General features: G+C 44.4%; 1 protein-coding gene across 1 annotated transcript in view; it reads right to left on the bottom strand.

Annotated features, from left to right (window-relative positions):
- The window catches only part of ghrhrb (growth hormone releasing hormone receptor b), a 70,357-nt gene extending 53,697 nt beyond the window's left edge, over nt 1-16,660 (bottom strand). The window contains exon 1 of the mRNA XM_056259139.1: nt 16,204-16,660. Coding sequence (XP_056115114.1) covers nt 16,204-16,287 — 84 coding nt within the window. The 5' untranslated portion in view covers nt 16,288-16,660. The remainder of the gene's footprint in view (nt 1-16,203) is intronic.
- Nucleotides 16,661-18,323: the final 1,663 nt, after the last annotated feature.

Here is an 18,323-nt window from a genome sequence, read left to right as displayed (position 1 = left end):
GAATGAGAGAGAGTCAGAGGTGGGTGAATGCTAATGATCCGATTAAGCCTGAGGTTACAGTGGAATGAGCAGTAGAAACAGATTCAGAAGTTCCTGAAACAGACCTACATATCTCCAAAGGAAAATAGAGATGGTGAATCATAACAATACCAGAAAAAGTGAATGGTTGTATTTATTCTAGAGGGACGCCTCAGGGGTCTGTGTGTCATAGCAGTCATCCTCTACGTGTGAATCAAATCAATAGTATGACGTCAGTATGGAAATCAAAGTAAATGTCCCAGCTATGTTGACTATTATTTATCCAGTGGTTGACATTGGGCATGTCCCTTTCACTGGGCTAATAGGCAGAAATGGATGTTTTCAGGACACAAGTTGATGCATTGAGTGAGAGCGCTAGTGTGAGTGTGTTTATTGCTGTTTGTCTTTAGAAAAGTCTGCATGTTTGCTTGTCTATTTGTCTGCGAGTGCTTGTTAGTGCTTATGTTCTCTCCGAATTCAAAACCAGAGCAGATGGTTGCGCTGTTGGTTTCATTGACCTCTGTCGCCTGCTGGTAGGCGAGATAAGAGAGAAGGGATTGTGGATGAGTTCGGGAAGTTTTCACTGGTTTAGTTACAGTGCATTTGTAAAACAAAAGAAAAGACTCTCACAGACAAGTCTCACATATCTCAAGGTCAATCTGAATCTTCAGGACAGAAAACTGACTAGCCTAAAATACCCATCTTATAAGGCAGAACAATTATTTAAATAATAATAACATGATGCATTTTAGTGCTGTGTACACACCATAATTTCAAGAATATTATTGGCTGACACTTTAAAAGAACTCAACTTCTGAATGAATTGTCTATGCAGATTATTGTACAGTATAAAGTCAATCATTTAAAACAACAAAATGATTAAAAAAGCAAAGTAAAAGTAGTCCATTCCACTCCCTATTTCAATCATTTGAAGACAATTCAAGAGTGTCGCTGTTGGTCACAAGATACATGACATGAGTGTCAAAGAAATTTGATGTCATTAACATCAAACCTAGCAACAGTTTTTAAACGTGAATGAGATTTATATGCTGTGTCAGAAAAAAACATTTTCAAGAATTAACATCTTGTTCCTCACAAACCTATCATATGACTTCGGAATTCTTGAAATGTAGTGCATATTAGAATGGACTGCTTTGTCATTTTAGATCCTTTTGTGTATCATGGAGGACAGGGTTTAAACCAACAGGAGGGTGAGTAAATGATAAACCCTAAAAGTTTTTCTTGGCTAATGATAAACCCCCAAAAAGTGTATCCGTGAGTAAACAAATCGATTACTCTGAAATTAGCATACGGCACTGGAGTAACATTTTGGTATGGGATGTTTTTTTAGGATAAAAAAAGCTAGATTGAGATTTGCTGCTCAGATATAAAACAGAAAATTTTCATTTTAAATGTATACAATTTATCTTTGTTTTTTACATTTGCATTCTATAAAAATATAATTTGTATAAATTAAAATAAAGGAGTACTTGGTAAAGTTGGACTTTTGGCTGTTAGAATGGAAATAGAATGCAAGTTTTTGCATTGAAACACCACACAGTAAAGTTACACATTAATATTGATCAATTCTCAAATCTCTACAAAATTTGTATTTTATTTTAAAATGAGACTGGTTGTCTGTACAGTTTATTGAAGTAAAATAATTCAAAAAGTGTGTGTGTGGGGGGGGGGGGGGGGGGGTGGGGGGGGTCACATAATTTGCCCCCTTTCGTTAAATACTTTTTGCAATCTCCTTTTTCCAAGATAACAGCTCTGAGTCTTCTCCTATAATGCCTGATAAGTTTGGAAAACACCTGACAATAGATCAGAGACCATTCCTCCATACAGAATCTCTCCAGATCCTTCAGATTCCTAGATCCCATCTTATAAGTGTTGGCTGCCAAAAAGCTCCTTTTTTTTGTTTGTTTCATCTGTCCATAGAACGTTTGAAAAGTAACTGACACTACTGGAACTTCAAATGGGATGGGTTCTAAGGTCAGATAAAAAAATAATTTAAAAAAAGGCAGCAAACACTTAAAATGGATTTGGTGCACACGGGGATAAAAAAGTACCCCATGTGTAAAATTAAATGCTCTGCTGTATCTTTAATGCTGTGGGCCTAATTTTCTGCCAGAGGTCCTGGACATCTTTTTCGGATACATGGCATCATAGATTCTCAATCAAATACCAACAGATAAAAAAGAGAGACGCTGTGGGAACACTATACCCATGACGCCATCCTAGCAAATGCCTGTTCTGTGTGTAGTTGGGCACACTAAGAAGCAAGCACCCTAGACCCCGGAGTGGAGCCTAGATCCAAGTAATAAAATCTAACAAATGTATGCGGTGAGGACCAGCATGCCGCATCACAGATGTCATGAAGGGAAACCCCCGATAATAAAGCCTTTGAGGCAGCCATACTCCTGGTAGAATGGGCCCGGACAGCCAAAGATGAAGGATGACCAGTCGCTTCATAAGCAAGTGAGATAGCCTCGACTACCCACTTGCTCATCCTCTGCTTGGATGCAGGGTAACCTTTTCTGGGTGACCCGAAATAGACGAATATTTTATCCGATTTACGCCACAGGGCAGCTCTGTGTACGTAAGCATCCAAAGCCCGCACAGGGCACAGCAGGTTAAGTTTTTCCTGATCTGGTGTATTTAAGGGTGGAGGAGAGAAGGCCTGCAGCACAATTGGGCCCGCAACATTAGTAAGGACCTTAGGAATATAACCCGGCCTAGGGTGAAGAAAGGCTTTCACCATACCAGGTGCAAATTCTAGCCATGAAGGAGCAACTGACCATGTTTGCGATATCTCCAATTCTCTTGATAGAAGAAATAGCAATAAGAAATAAAGTTTTTAGTGTAAGGAACTTTTCTGAAACCTCTTCAATGGGCTCGAAGGGAGCCAAAGCCAGGCCTTCCAGGACAACGGCCAAATCCCAAGCCGGTGCTCTAGTGCGCAGTGTAGGCCTCAGCCTCAGGGTGCCACAAAGAAAACGAGTAATGAGAGGATCTCTCAACAATGATGCACCACCCAGAGGAGTGAAGTAAGCAGATATAGCCGCCATATAATCCTTCAAGGTGGAAGAAGATAACCCCGCAGGGAAACGTTCTTGCAGATAATCAAGCACTGTACCAACAGGGCAGTAAACAGGATTCAGTTGGTGTTCTCCGCACCAAGCAGAGAACAGTTTCCCTTTCAGTGCATACAGTCTTCTCGTGGAGGAAGCTCTAGATTGGAGTATGGTCTCCACGACCTCGGTCGAGAGACCTGATTCTGTGAGCTGGGCCCCCTCAGGGGCCAAGCCCACAGTTTCCAAAACTCCGGGCGAGGGTGATAAATCGTGCCCCCTGCTTGGGACAGTAGGTCCATCCTGATCAGAATCTCCATCGGAAAGCCATCTAGAAGGGACATCAGGTCCGAGAACCAAACTCGGGCCGGCCAGTACGGGGCTACTAATACCAGACGGGCCCCTTCCCGGCGAACCCTCTCCAGAACTCCCGGAAGCCTGGATATTGGAGGAAAAGCGTACAAGTGTAGCCTCGGCCACACCTGAACCATCGCATCCAGCCCGAGAGGAGCTGGGTGGGTGAGAGAGAACCACATGGGACAATGCGTTGTATATGACGATGCGAAAAGGTCGACTTGAGCTTGACCAAAATTCTCCCAAAGGAGCTTAATCCACCTCGGGGTGAAGGCTCAATTCCCCAGGCCTCAGCCCCTGCCTTGACAGGATATCCGCTACCTGATTTAGATGCTCCAGAATATATACTGCCCTGAGAGACAGGTGCTTGAGAGCTCAAAACACCATTTCTAGCCGATTTATGTGCCGAGAAAGTAGATAGTCCTGCCATAGAGATTTCGCCGAGCGACCACTCATGACCGCCCCCCAACTTGTGAGGCAAGCATCCGTCGATAGCATTATGCGTCGACAAGAAGCCCCCAGCACTGGGCCTTGGGCGAGGAGCCAAGGTTTGTTCCACATGACTAAGGCACATAGGCATCGCCGCTTGACCTTGATCATGCGAAACGGATTTCCTCTTGGAGAAAACCCCTTTGTCCTGAGCCACCACTGCAGGGGTCTCATGTACAGGAGGCCAAAAGTTATTACGTTGGAAGCAGCTGCCATGAGACCCAACAATCTCTGAAACTGTTTCACAGTGAGTGACTGGCTTAGTTTTGCCCCATTTACGGCTGAGAGAATCAACGTAATACGTGCAGGTGACAATTGTGCCCGCATTGTTGTCGAATACTATACCACACCTAGAAAAGTGGTCCTCTGAGACGGGAGGAGAACACTCTTCTTGGTGTTGAGCCTCAACCCCAGCATCTTTATGTGGGACAGAACGTCATCTCGATGTCGAACCGCCATCTGCTCGGACTGAGCTAAAAATCAACTAATCGATGTAACTCAACACGCGGATGCCCTGGAGTCTCAGGGGAGCCAGAGCTGCATCCACGCATTTTGTGAAGGTGCGGGGTGATAAACCTAGGCCGAACAGAAGAACCCGATATTGGTACGCGTCGCCCCCGAAAGCGAACCTCAGGAACTTCCTGTGATGAGGATGGATGGATATACACTCACCTAAAGGATTATTAGGAACACCATACTAATACTGTGTTTGACCCCCCTTTCGCCTTCAGAACTGCCTTAATTCTACGTGGCATTGATTCAACAAGGTGCTGAAAGTATTCTTTAGAAATGTTGGCCCATATTGATAGGATAGCATCTTGCAGTTGATGGAGATTTGTGGGATGCACATCCAGGGCACGAAGCTCCCGTTCCACCACATCCCAAAGATGCTCTATTGGTTTGAGATCTGGTGACTGTGGGGGCCATTTTAGTACAGTGAACTCATTGTCATGTTCAAGAAACCAATTTGAAATGATTCGAGCTTTGTGACATGGTGCATTATCCTGCTGGAAGTAGCCATCAGAGGATGGGTACATGGTGGTCATAAAGGGATGGACATGGTCAGAAACAATGCTCAGGTAGGCCGTGGCATTTAAACGATGCCCAATTGACACTAAGGGGCCTAAAGTGTGCCAAGAAAACATCCCCCACACCATTCCACCACTACCACCAGCCTGCACAGTGGTAACAAGACATGATGGATCCATGTTCTCATTCTGTTTACGCCAAATTCTGACTCTACCATCTGAATGTCTCAACAAAAATCGAGACTCATCAGACCAGGCAACATTTTTCCAGTCTTCAACTGTCCAATTTTGGTGAGGTCTTGCAAATTGTAGCCTCTTTTTCCCATTTGTAGTGGAGATGAGTGGTACCCGGTGGGGTCTTCTGCTGTTGTAGCCCATCCGCCTCAAGGTTGTGCGTGTTGTGGCTTCACAAATGCTTTGCTGCATACCTCAGTTGTAATGAGTGGTTATTTCAGTCAAAGTTGCTCTTCTATCAGCTTGAATCAGTCGGCCCATTCTCCTCTGACCTCTAGCATCAACAAGGCATTTTCGCCCACAGGACCGCCGCATACTGGATGTTTTTCCCTTTTCACACCATTCTTTGTAAACCCGAGAAATGGTTGTGCGTGAAAATCCCAGTAACTGAGCAGATTGTGAAAAACTCAGACCGGCCCGTCTGGCACCAACAACCATGCCACGCTCAAAATTGGTTAAATCACCTTTCTTTCCCATTCTGACATTCAGTTTGGAGTTCAGGAGATTGTCTTGACCAGGACCACACCCCTAAATGCATTGAAGCAACTGCCATGTGATTGGTTGATTAAATAATTGCATTAATGAGAAATTGAACAGGTGTTCCTAATAATCCTTTAGGTGAGTGTATGAATGTCACGGTTGGTAAATCCTATGGCTTCTTCTTGTCTCGTGTTTCTGTTGCTGTATGTGGGTGCGCTGATTAGATGGGCGTGGCCGCTCATCAGCGCTCATCAGCCATCCACTCATTATCCCATCACCAGCTGCAGCTTATCTGATTATGTGTATTTCTACTCATCACCTTCTCATCTTCCTTGTCAGATCGTTGTATGTGGTTTCCCCGGTGTGTCTGTGTTCCAGTAGCGTTCGAGTCTCATGCCCATCCTGTTCCGGTTCTTGTTTCTGTGGATTCTCTGGATATCAATTCGTCATTGGACTCTCATCAACGCACAACTGTTTCTGCACTCTTATCATCTGACCATCGGAGTCCTTGCGCCACTTACCTGTTTGTCTGTGTTGGACTTCCTCATTGTTACTACTTCAAATAAAGAGTTAATCTGCACTTGCTTCTGTCGATCTATCACGACAGAACGATCTGACCTTCAAAGCATGGAAGCAGCGGGAGACTCTTCAACCTCATTGGAGGCATTCGTGAGTAACAGCATAAAGAGAATGGACACTCAAGAAAAGAATCTCAATGATACGGCTTGTGCTGTTCAGGCTTTAGTGGCGCAGGTGTCCGGGCTCACCCAACAGATTCAACAGCTTCGTGTTCCCACTGCGCCACCCGCACCGCCGATTTCCCTACCTCCACCAGCGGATCCATCCCCGTCAGAGCCTCGTCTACCGGTCCCTGAATCGTACTCAGATGAACCTAACTACTGTCGTGCGTTCTTAACCAGATGTGATATGCATTTCTCTCTCCAACCCAGAACGTTTCAAGAGGAGCAGACCAAGGTCGCGTTTGTACTGACACTTCTGACGGGGAAAGCGGCGCTATGGGGAACGGCGGTGTGGGAAAACCAAGACGAATGCTGTTCCTCGTTCCGGCGGCTCTCTGACGAGATGCGGCGGGTCTTTGACCGGACCGCGACGGGAAGAGAAGCTGCCAGGATGCTGGCTGAATTACGACAAGGAGAGAGGTCCGTATCAGACTTTTCGATCGAATTTCGCACCCTTGCAGCTGAGAGCCAATGGAACGAGGAGGCGCAGTGGAACATGTTCCTGCATGGGCTGGCTGACCGCGTCCAAAAAGAGATCTACGCCATGGACCTGCCCACCAGACTTAATGATCTGATCGCGCTGGCTCTGAGAGTGGACGCACGTCTATCACGAGGCAGCAGGCGATTTCAACCGGACCGTCTTTCTAGAGGGATCGAGGGACAGCGTTCGGGAGGCGGGGTCAGCCCCGTCTAAGATCACGAGCCCATGCAGGTGGGTCGAGCCCGGCTTTCCCGGGAGGAGAAGGAGAGGCGGAGATCCCTGGGCCTTTGCCTGTACTGCGGTGGAGCTGGACATTTCGCGTACAATTGTCCGTTAAAAGGCCCAGCCCGACAGTAAGTATGAGGCTACTGTCGGGTGGGATCTCTGCCGAGAAGTCCTCATCTACATCTACCTTCCTCCCGGTAAGACTCCGATGGTCAACTCACCTCCACGACTGTCGGGCACTACTGGATTCAGGGGCGGAAGGTAATTTCATGGATCACTCATTTGCACTAAGATTTTAAGTTCCCCTCTGACACCTGTCACACCAGATTGAGGTACACGCACTCAATGGTCAATGACTCCCCACCATTTCACTGATCACTGAAGACATCACTCTCATCACGTCTGGCAATCATACTGAAACCACCTCCTTTTACATTCTGGACACTCCACTGGCACCCATCGTTCTTGGTCACCCATGGCTCAACCGTCACAACCCCAAAATAGACTGGCAGCTCAAGTCGGTGGCAGCGTGGAGCAGTTTTTGTCATAAGTCCTGTCTTGTGTCTGCCTGTCCGTCTGTTTCTGTTCCTATGTTTCAGGAGGAGACAGTGGATTTATCAAACGTGCCCACGGAGTATCAGGACCAGAAAGAGGTGTTCAGTAAGTCTCGGGCTGATTCTCTTCCTCCGCATCATCCCTATGACTGTGCCATAGAGTTACTGCCAGGTACGTCTCCGCCTAAAGGCAAATTATATTCACTCTCTGTCCCAGAGAGAGAGGTCATGGAGAAATACATTTCTGATTCTCTAGCAACGGGGTTCATCCGTCCTTCCTCTTCTCCAGCGGGGGCGGGGTTCTTTTTTGTGGGGAAGAAGGATGGATCGTTGCGACCTTGTATTGATTACCGGGGGTTGAACAACATCACGGTAAAGAAAACTTATCCTTTGCCGTTGATGTCTTCAGCTTTCAAGAGGTTGCGAGCATCCATCTTCACGAAATTGGATTTACGGAATGCTTATCATTTGGTCCGCATCAGGGAGGGGGATGAGTGGAAGACCGCATTTAACACCACAAGGGGGCACTTTGAATATTTGGTCATGCCGTTCGGCCTTTCCAACTCCCCAGCGGTCTTCCAAGCACTTGTCAATGACGTTTTGCGAGACATGGTCGATCGGTTCATATATGTCTACCTGGATGATATATTGATTTTTTCATCGTCTCTCCAGGAACACGTGCAACACGTCCGACAAGTGCTTCAGAGGTTGCTAGAGAATGGGCTTTTTGTCAAGGCGGAGAAATGCGCTTTTCATGCGCAGTCTGTTCCTTTCCTAGGACACATCATCTCGGTTGAGGGAATGCGCATGGATCATGAGAAAGTTAAGGCTGTGGTGAATTGGCCAAGTCCAGATTCCCGTAAGGCCCTACTGAGGTCTCTGGGGTTCGCCAATTTTTACCGGCGTTTTATTCGCAATTTCAGCCGACTAGCCGCGCCTCTGACCGCTTTGACCTCCCCCAGAACGACGTTCAGGTGGTCAGATGCAGCCGAAGCTGCGTTTGCCAAACTTAAGGGTTGCTTTGTTTCAGCCCCCATCCTGATAACCCCTGATTCATCACGTCAGTTTGTGGTGGGGGTAGGGGCAGTGTTATCCCAGCGCTCTCCTTCAGACGACAGACGACTTTTCTCATCGTTTATCCCCTGCCGAACGCAATTATGACATTGGGAACAGAGAGTTGTTGGCGGTCAAATTAGCATTGGAGGAGTGGCGCCACTGGTTAGAGGGGTCGGGGGTACCCTTTATCGTCTGGACCGATCACAAGAATTTGGAATACATTCGTGCTGCTAAAAGACTTAACTCCAGGCAGGCTCGTGGGCTCTTTTTTTTGGTCGTTTTGACTTTACTCTCTCGTACTGCCCGGGTTCCAAGAATATCAAACCCGACTCTTTATCACGCATTTTTGACCGTTCCGAACGCCCGTCTACTCCCGAGTGCATTTTACCAGAGACCCTATTCAACTCTACACTCACATGGGAGGTCCAATCGAAGGTCAAGAAGGCCTTAGAAGGGGTAACGCCTCCGACTCGTTGTCCACCGAATCGTTTATTTGTGCCGGAGGGTTTACGGTCCAGCGTTATTCAGTGGAGACACTGTTCCAATGTGGCTTGTCATCCTGGAGTCAATCGAACTAAATTTTTAGCTAAACAACGATTCTGGTGGCCTCTCATGGCTCGTGATGTTCACAATTTTGTATTGGCCTGCTCAGTTTGCGCCACGGGTAAGACTTCCAATCAACCTCCAGATGGGTTACTTCAACCGCTGCCGGTGCCTTTGAGACCCTGGTCCCATATCGCGCTAGATTTTATCACCACCCTCCCACCCGCCCAGGGTCACACGGTAGTTTTGACCATGGTGGACCGGTTCTCGAAGGCGGCCCATTTCATTCCCTTGCCCAAATTACCTTCAGCCAAGGAGACAGCATTGATTGTCGTTAACCACGTCTTTCGGCTTCATGCCCTCCCGACAGACGTGGTTTCTGACAGAGGACCCCAATTTGTGTCCAAATGTTGGCGAGAGTTTTGTAAATTTCTGGGTGCGACTGTCAGTCTGTCCTCTGGGTTTCATCCCCAGAGCAATGGACAAACTGAGCGAGCCAACCAGGATTTGGAGCGAACGTTGCGATGTTTAGTGTCCAAGAATCCTTCCTCTTGGAGTCAGCAACTGTCTATGGTGGAGTACGCCCATAACACGTTGCCAGTGTCATCTACGGGCCTATCACCGTTTGAGTGTAGTGTAGGTTACCAGCCACCTATTTTTCCTAGCCTGGAGTCCGAAGTTGCGGTCCCCTCCGCCCACGCCTTCATCCAGAGGTGTCACCGCACTTGGACTAGAGCCCGTGAGACTTTACTCCAAGTGGGGGTGCGCACCAAGGCCAAAGCCGATCGCCACCGGCGGAACCCAACCGTATACGTCGTCGGTTCCAAAGTGTGGCTTTCTACCAAGGACATTCCTCTCCACTCCGTTTCGAATAAGCTCGCACCAAAATTCATTGGCCCGTTCTCTGTCACTAAAATCATTAGTCCGGTGACAGTCCGCCTCAACCTTCCTCCAGTGCACAGGAGGATTCATCCCGTATTTCATGTTTCCAAAATGAAGCCCATATTTTTTGCTTGCATTAATCCGCCAGTCCCGGATTCAGTCCTGGATTCTCTGGATATCAATTCGTCATTGGACTCTCATCACCGCACCACTGTTTCTGCACTCTTATCATCTGACCATCGGAGTCCCTGCGCCACTTACCTGTTTGTCTGTGTTGGACTTCCTCATTGTTACTACTTCAAAAAAAGAGTTTATCTGCACTTGCTTCCGTCGATCTATCATGGCAATGAAAGTAAGCCTCCTTCAAGTCTATCGTGACAAACCAGTCCTCGGACTGAATCTGTGACACGATCTGTTTGAGTGTAAGCATCTTGAACTTGAGTTTCTGAACCTTGCGGTTTAGTTGGCGCAGATCTAGAATAGGACGCAACCCCCCATCTTTTTTTGGAACAATAAAGTACCGGTTGTAAAACCCTGACTCCCTGCTGGGAGGAGGAACCCTTTCTATAGCCCCCTTTCGTAGAAGAGTCTGTTCTTCCTGCTCCATAACCAGAGCCTGCTCAGGGTCCACCACCGTAGGGAGGGCCCCCTCAAAATCTGGGCGGACGAACTTAATTCTGTAACCCTTTTCTATTTTATACAGGACCCAATGAGATATGTTTGGCAGTAGCTTCCACGCTGCCAGAAAATCTACTAAGGGAACCAGTATCTCGAGACTGGCCTCTGGATTTGGTCGAACAGTCACTTCGGTGCCCTGAAGCGGCGAACTGGCAAGGAACAACCGAACTGACTGTTCTACGACCCTCCTCGGAGGATCGCTTGGGGACGCTGACATCTCGGTGCCCTGAAGCGGCGAACCGGCAGGGAACAACATAGCTGGCAGCGATGCGACCCTCCTCAGAGAGTTGCCCCCCAGAGGGCACCGAGGAGAAACGGGAACCCGTCTCTACCCGGAGGGGACCACCCTCAGAAGTCTGATAACCTCGGCATCAGGACTTCTTTGTCGAAGCCTTTTTTGAGACGATGACAGTCCTCAGATCTTACTTGCCTCTAACTGGCTTCGACTGCAACCACCACCCAGGCCCCCCTGATTATGAAGGAGCCCGAGTGCCGACGCTTTGTTTTTGCTGCACTCCGAGCTGCAAGGAGCTTGCAGACGGCCGAGACTGCTCCCGCCCAGCAGTCTCGGGAACATTAGATCAGCGAGGAAGAAACTTCTGTAACGCCGCTGATTGCTTCTTCACCTGCTGAAATCTATGTCCCTAAGCAGATAAGCCTGGTATGCCTGCAAAATTGACATGCCACAGCCTGACCCGCTGCTCACCAGTGCTGAAGTAGATTTTAGTGGCTTGGTGGGTAACGTCGGGGCTTTTATTGACGATGCTGACTCGGGAGAGAGATAGCTCGTGAGCATCTCTTCAGCCTGAGGCATCGTCACATAACCTACATCTTTAATACCAATAACATTGCCATAATTCGGATTAAAAACACGATATGAGACTGGTTTATTCCACGACCTCGACACCTCAATGTGGTGGTCGGGAAAAATGGCAAACCCCGACGAGAATCCTGTGATCTAGATGGTAGGTATCTTTCATCTAGACGTCCAATTCCTCAGAACTGGATAATCGCAGCATTGGTGCCTCATCCCGGGGAGAAGAAACCGCAGCGCGTGCTTCTCCCTGAGATAAGGCACTGGATCTGGCAGGTGAAGGCTGAGATAGGGCTGGGCCCATCTCTAACCCCGCTGTCAGATCGATTTGCAAACCACAAGATGTGCATCGCCACCTGCACCCTGGGGAGCGCGCACCGAACCGTCCTCCTCGAAGAACGCCCGGCGGGAGTGGAGCATCCTCACGGACAGCTTTTCACAATGTTCACAGTCAGCCCCCTCGAAAACTGACTGGGCATACTCCACTCCAAACAAGCAACACAAAGCTGATCTGTGTCCCCACCCGTGATAAAGCGAGGGCAGGGAACAACACACCGCTTAAAATCTTGCTTGCTAGCCATTATATATATATATTAGGGCTGTCAGTTAAACGCGTTATTAACGACGTTAACGCAAACCCATTTTAACGGCGTTAATTTAACGGTCTTTTTGACCTAGCAAACTTTGTCGTTTTTTTCACATGCTTTTGCAAAAGGACGCGGCATGCGCGGCGCTGCGCTATGAAACCCATTAATTTCAATGGCTTGCGCCGCACGAGGACGTTTTGAAAGCGCAAGCGGATCTAGCTAGACCGGAAACAGAACAACAGGCACGCCGCACACACTTGTTTAGGCTTGCGAGCCGAGCCGGCCAAATAGTAGGTTAACATTACGTTTTGAGTGGATGATGAGCTCGAGACGCCAAAATGGATGCCAATAAGATTCTGAATAGAAAGTTTACTTTTAAAAAGTTGCCAAATGGTTCCATTGACAAGACCAAAGTGATATGTGTGTTTTGTCTTTGTGAACTGAACTATCATCATCGCAGCACGTCCAGTCTGAAAAACCACTTGATGATGACCAAGCACACACACAGCTGATGCGAATTCTCCACCCCCTCGTCAATATCAGGACCTCGTCAGTATTTCTTTCACCCTTTTATTGATGGACAGTGTTACATTGTATGAGAGATTATTTGCTCCAAGTGAGAATGTTAGTGTGAAATTGAACACAGCATTGTCAATGTTGTTTTCAATAAAAAACATTTGCACAAAGCAAGCCGATCCACTTTTCCATGTTGATAAGAGCATTAAAATGAGAAAAAAGAATGGGACAAAAAGAAATCAAGAGACATTTAGAATAGATAAAAATGTGCGATTAATCGCAAGTTAACTATGGCATTAATGTGATTAATCGCGATTAAATATTTTAATCGTTTGACAGCACTGATATATATATATATATATATATATATATATATATATATATATATATATATATATATATATATATATATATCTTTCTGTGAAATATTGTGCCTGCAATGACAGACAACAATAAATAAACAGGGACAGAATACAGAGAACGCTTGCTGAAGGCACAGAGGCTAGTGCGGTCTGTTTTCAGGTGTGCTTTATAGTTTCCTGGTCGATGACGTCACCCGCCTATGACGTCTCGTCTCTCCATTGGACTGATTATACACGTGCTTCACGACGCAATCACGCAGGGGCATTCCTACAGTGTCTTGACGCAGCTCGAGTTCCCTTGAAAGGAAACCAAGCATCTGCAATGGCCATCCCAGTCCCCAGACCTGAACCCTATAGAAAATGAGTGGGCTGAACTGAAGAGAAAAAGCGCCAACATGGATCTGGGAATCTGAAGGATCTGGAGAGATTCTGTATAGAGGAATGGTTTCTGATCTATTGTCAGGTGTTCTCCAAAATTATCAGGCATTATAGGAGAAGACTCAGAGCTGTTATCTTGGCAAAAAGTATTTAATAAAAGGGGGCAAATAATTGTTCCCAACGTGTTTTGGAGAAAAACATTTATTTCATAATGTGATTTTCCCCCCACTTTCAATCCAATGAAAGGTTAGATTTTTGCTTTTTTTTTTTATAAAATATCAAAAGGATTAACAATGCAGATTTATTTTTTACAGCCATCGTTGATCATATTTACCAAGGGGGCAAATAATTCTGACCAGCACTGTATATGTTTTTGTTAAAAAGAAAACATCTAAAAGCAATGGTTAGGGAAAAAAAAGATTAATATAGTGTCATATAATATCTATAAAAAGAGAGTGAATATTCAAAAGACTGATGGAGATTTGCGTGGGAAAATTTAGCAAGATAAACTGCTGCAGTTAGTGACATTGTTACGCCACTGAATGCATAATAACCTTTTTTCTTATACTTGTATAAGAATTGCATGTAATCTACATTAAACCCAAGCAGACACTACAAATCTCCCTGGCATTTTCTAAAGCTAAGGCCAAGGCTCATCTTGGACATGCAGAAACTGTGAGGGAAATAATAACAATGAAAGACCTATATGCATCACTACAACAAATTTAATTTGTTTGTCAGGATGGGTGAGAGAGAAGCACTGGTGACACACCTGGGCAGTAAGGCACTTTATTTCAATGAAACTACTATTCACAGGACTTTTGACTACATCCATGTGGCTCTAAAGGTCTCCAAAAAGTAAAGTCTCCTATCTTGCCAAAAAACAATTATGACACATCTGCTGATAAAGGGTGTTCAAGGCCGCCTCCATGTCTCCCCACAAATTGACATTACAATGTACTGATCAAATGTATATCATGCAACAAGGAGCTAAAAACCCCTTTTTGTTCTCACTGTCTTTATGGCTGCATATCTAAATATCTTAAGTAAATAGACACCTGTTGTCTTCAATCACCTTTAACCTCTGCACTAAAATGCTCTGGTGACCTGATCAGAAATGTTAAACATGTTGAGAGGACAAATAAAGAAGAAAAATAACTGACCGATAAGGATCCTGTTATCAGTCAAATAGCATCCAGCGGCCCCGAGGAAGAGGCTCTTGAACACATGGAATCATTATTATAGGAAATGAACATCCATTCAGGGAAGGAAAGCCATATCATTAGAGGGAGTACCAAACAACAACTACATTTAATTACAACACTGATTTGCGCTCTTCTTTGTGGCCTGTGCTCCTCTGACAGAAACTGGAATGGTAATCTACCTTTGAATTAGCAGAACATCATTCTTTTTTTTTTTTTCTTTTTTTTTTTGTTGTTGTTGTTTTAAGGCCAGTAAGTCACATAAATTGCATGCTTAATTTTCATGACAGGAACCTAAATTGGCCACTCGAGTTAAAATATGTCAGTGTTCCTGTACTGGAAATGGTCATCAAAACATCATTAAAAGGAGACCGGGATCTCAGGTCAGTACAGCTAATCAAATCAACATCTGTGACACATCAGCACATTAAATATAGCACTGACTGGACTGATCCCTAGAGAAAATAGTGAAAATCAAACGGCATGGATTACACTTCATCTGCATCATTAGCTCAGTATGATGCCTTTTTAAAATAAATGTATATTTGTGTATATCTATTTATATTTCTCAAAAAAATCTCACATAAATCTGGAAGCAGGGGTACTATAAACACATTTACCTTTTATAACGTGCAACTCAAACATACATTCAACATACTTTCTCTAATTCAGTGGTGCAGTGTCATGCCTTTTAATATAAATATGAAAATCTCTCTCAAAAGAAAATCTCACATGAATCTGGAGGCAAATGTTAATAAACTTTGATATCAGGGACAGTATAAAACACTTTTAACTTGTATGACGTATCATTCAAACAGCATAGACTATACTTTGTCTACATCAGTGGAAAATAAATATGCAAATATCTCTCAAGAAAATCTCACCTGAATCTGGAGGCAAATGCTAAAATTTGCAATGAAATACTTTAGGAAATTCAACATGATTGGGTTTGTCATACTATTAAACATGTGTTAATTATTTTATAGCTATGCATGGAGCATTAATTACCTCATATTAATTTAAATTAATTTGTCACACAAAAGGTGATTAAAGATGGTGAAAAACGTATAACATTATGCCCTATATATATGTTAATCAACAATAAGGTTGATTAAACAAAAGGTCCATGGACATGTTATGCAACTAGCAATATACATTTCAATGTCCAGGACATATAACACATTTTAAACATCTACAGCATAAAAAAGAATATTTCCAAATATCAGAAATGAAATGATTTCTGATATTTGCAAATATTCTTTTTTTTTATGCTATATAGCCCAACAACAATCCACTGGCCACGTATTGTTAATCAAATTGCAATGACTTCTTGATTTCAAAAGCACCCAGTCTAATCACGACAATTCACAGAATACCAAGATTTTGGAACTCTGGAATCTCAATTTAAAAAGCACAATGTATATAATGTGCACAGTAACAATATAGAATATTAATAAAACATTACAATATTTGATATACAAAGCAAATGATCCACGGAGATAACTCACTGTTTCCCAGATGCTCTGGTGAATCCCCAAACTCAGTAAAACGGCGACCAGTCTTACGGTTGACCAAGTTCTGAAGAGAAACATGATTAGGACTCCGGTATAATGGAAAAGAATGAAGTTTGTTACTGTCTAACCAGATTACGCAGAAGCCTCTGTTAAATCTCTGGATGTTTTACAGAACTCTCGATGTCTTCAACCATACTGTGCGTTGTCGTTCAGCTCAAACGCTCAGTCCTATGTCTTATAAAGCTCGCAATATTTGTAATTGAACCATGTGTCTTCCTCATAACAGCCCGTAAACAACCTGTCGCTGTGAGTTCCCAGCACAAACTGAGCTGGAGAGTGGCGCGCGTGGCGAAATGAAGGCATGGTGTGCCTGACTTCACCCATTAGATAGGCTACATTATGATTTCCAGTGGTTATTTTAAAAACTGTTTGACATAAAACAAAAGGTTTTCAACCATAAACTAGCCAAACTAGTCGCGAGAGAAAAAGACACCAAGCGTAGACCAATGGTTAACGTTACCTTAGCAGGTATTCATCCCGTCATCCAATTAAAATTATTCTTCCTCAAATAGGCTACAATAAAATGGAGTAAACTATTATTAATTATATTGTTAAATGTATTACCTACCTAGACAATTATGCAATTTATCGATGTTCTACAGGTATTTTATTACTAGCTACTAAAAATACTACAATACCCAGACAGCATTTACATCTGTGCCAGGTCCGTTTTCGAATCAGTAGATTCGCGCAGCAGTCGCACTCAATATGCAGATCTGCACCAACTCTGCGCCAGACTTGTCTGTAGCTTGGACTGTGACAGCCCGTCCGGCGGGTGCGTCGCCGATCCGGGACAGCTGCGCAGACCATACGCGCCACAACTAAATTGAGTCCGCCCGGCGGGTGTGGACCGGGGGCCGGTTGCACCAGCTGTGCGTAAGTTACAACTTAGCCTAGTTTTGACGTAAATGGGCACTAAGTTACAACTTACGCACTACTAAATATTTTTCCGTTGCACCATTAAACTTAGTTTAAACGTAACTCTACGTTCCAACTAAATATTTACGGCAGCTCCGATCAGGAGTAACGGTTGGAATAAAATATCAGACAGACTGAACTGCATCAATAAGCTCTTCTTTTACCTGACAGACTTCAATTCTTTAGACATATATGATAATGCTGACATTTACACTCGCATACATTTTAAGAGAGAGAACATTATGTGAAAAGATTACTTTGTTAGCAGCTCTTTAACACGAACCCGTCCTAAACATAGACTGTAAAAAATAGGTAAACAGCGCCGCTGTGTGCATCGGTCCATGTTGTGCATGTCAAATATCAGTCATAATCAATAAACGTAATTTCTTGTTTTTTTGTATGAATATTTATTTATTGATCCTTATTAATTTCATTTCAAATACAGTTTCTGAATGTTATTTATATATAAAAACACTTATGTTATTTATGATCAAGTATCGTATTAAATGGAAACTTATTTTTACCGTTAGTAACGTGAGGCAAAAGAAGTTAGAATGAAGGATAAACTGAAATTCACGGCATTTCAACACAACTTCTGCTCACGTATTTGAAGGCTGCTATTGGTTCATCGAGGCTAAACGTCATATTATGCGACTACGCATTACTTTACGGAGAGTTTACGACCTACTAGCTAAGTTCTACCTCACGAACAAATGGTGCAACGGAATAAAGTACAGAGTTAGTTACAAACTAGCTAGTAGTTACTAAGCCTCTAGTGTGGACTTTACGTTACAATTTAAGAAAGAAGTTACGAACGGCTGGTGCAACCCAACCCGGATCCACGCAAGCTGCGCAGACCGGGCGCGGGCCCCACCCCGCATAAAACCGCTGACAAGAGTGGAAGACTGCAGGCTGCACCGTCTTTGCTAATTGGTAAGTGCATTATACAAGTATAATTTAGTAAGTACATTATAAAAGTAAACTGGTGTTGATGTCATGTTACTCTCTTACATAATTATATTAAAAATAAAAGTTTACAAACGTTTACACTGACATTCTGACAACCTGAGAGACGTGTCAGATAAGCTGGGTAAGTTAACGGTAGTAGGCCTAGGCCTATAGCAGGCCTATAGTAT

The sequence above is a fragment of the Rhinichthys klamathensis genome, unplaced genomic scaffold, assembly GCF_029890125.1.
Source record: "Rhinichthys klamathensis goyatoka isolate OS25496 unplaced genomic scaffold, OSU_Roscu_1.1 h1tg000007l_1, whole genome shotgun sequence".
Classification (NCBI taxonomy): Eukaryota; Metazoa; Chordata; class Actinopteri; order Cypriniformes; family Leuciscidae; genus Rhinichthys; species Rhinichthys klamathensis.
This window is presented reverse-complemented; position numbering and strand designations above follow the sequence as displayed.